General features: G+C 48.3%; 1 protein-coding gene across 1 annotated transcript in view; it reads right to left on the bottom strand.

Moving 5' to 3' along the window:
- Nucleotides 1-248: 248 nt before the first annotated feature.
- The window catches only part of EMH_0014390 (SAG family member), a gene marked incomplete at both ends in the record, with an annotated part of 2,037 nt that continues 1,999 nt past the window's right edge, over nt 249-286 (bottom strand). The window contains one exon of the mRNA XM_013500099.1: nt 249-286. Within this exon, the coding sequence (XP_013355553.1) occupies nt 249-286 (38 nt within the window).

Below are 286 nucleotides of genomic sequence, written 5' to 3'. Positions count from 1 at the left end.
GCTGCTGATGCGGCACTACTGGAGTTGAGAGCCGCAGTAATTTTGTTCCACTGCTCTTTCCTGAAGCACACAGCCACTCCCCCACAACTCCAAAACAACTGAAGGTGAGGCAGCCAAAAAACATGCCTGAAACCGCGAAACATGCATGATAGTCATTGCAAAATGATGCTTACGTAAAGGGTTCTTGGCTATTTGTCAAGGCGCTGGGCGAAGTAACGCAAATCAACGCATTCATGCTCTTGTCGGTATCAGTATTTCCCTCCTGCTCCTTGGCCTTTTGTTTTGC

Source organism: Eimeria mitis, genomic scaffold, assembly GCF_000499745.2.
Source record: "Eimeria mitis Houghton genomic scaffold, Emh_scaff500, whole genome shotgun sequence".
NCBI classification, from domain to species: Eukaryota; Apicomplexa; class Conoidasida; order Eucoccidiorida; family Eimeriidae; genus Eimeria; species Eimeria mitis.
This window is presented reverse-complemented; position numbering and strand designations above follow the sequence as displayed.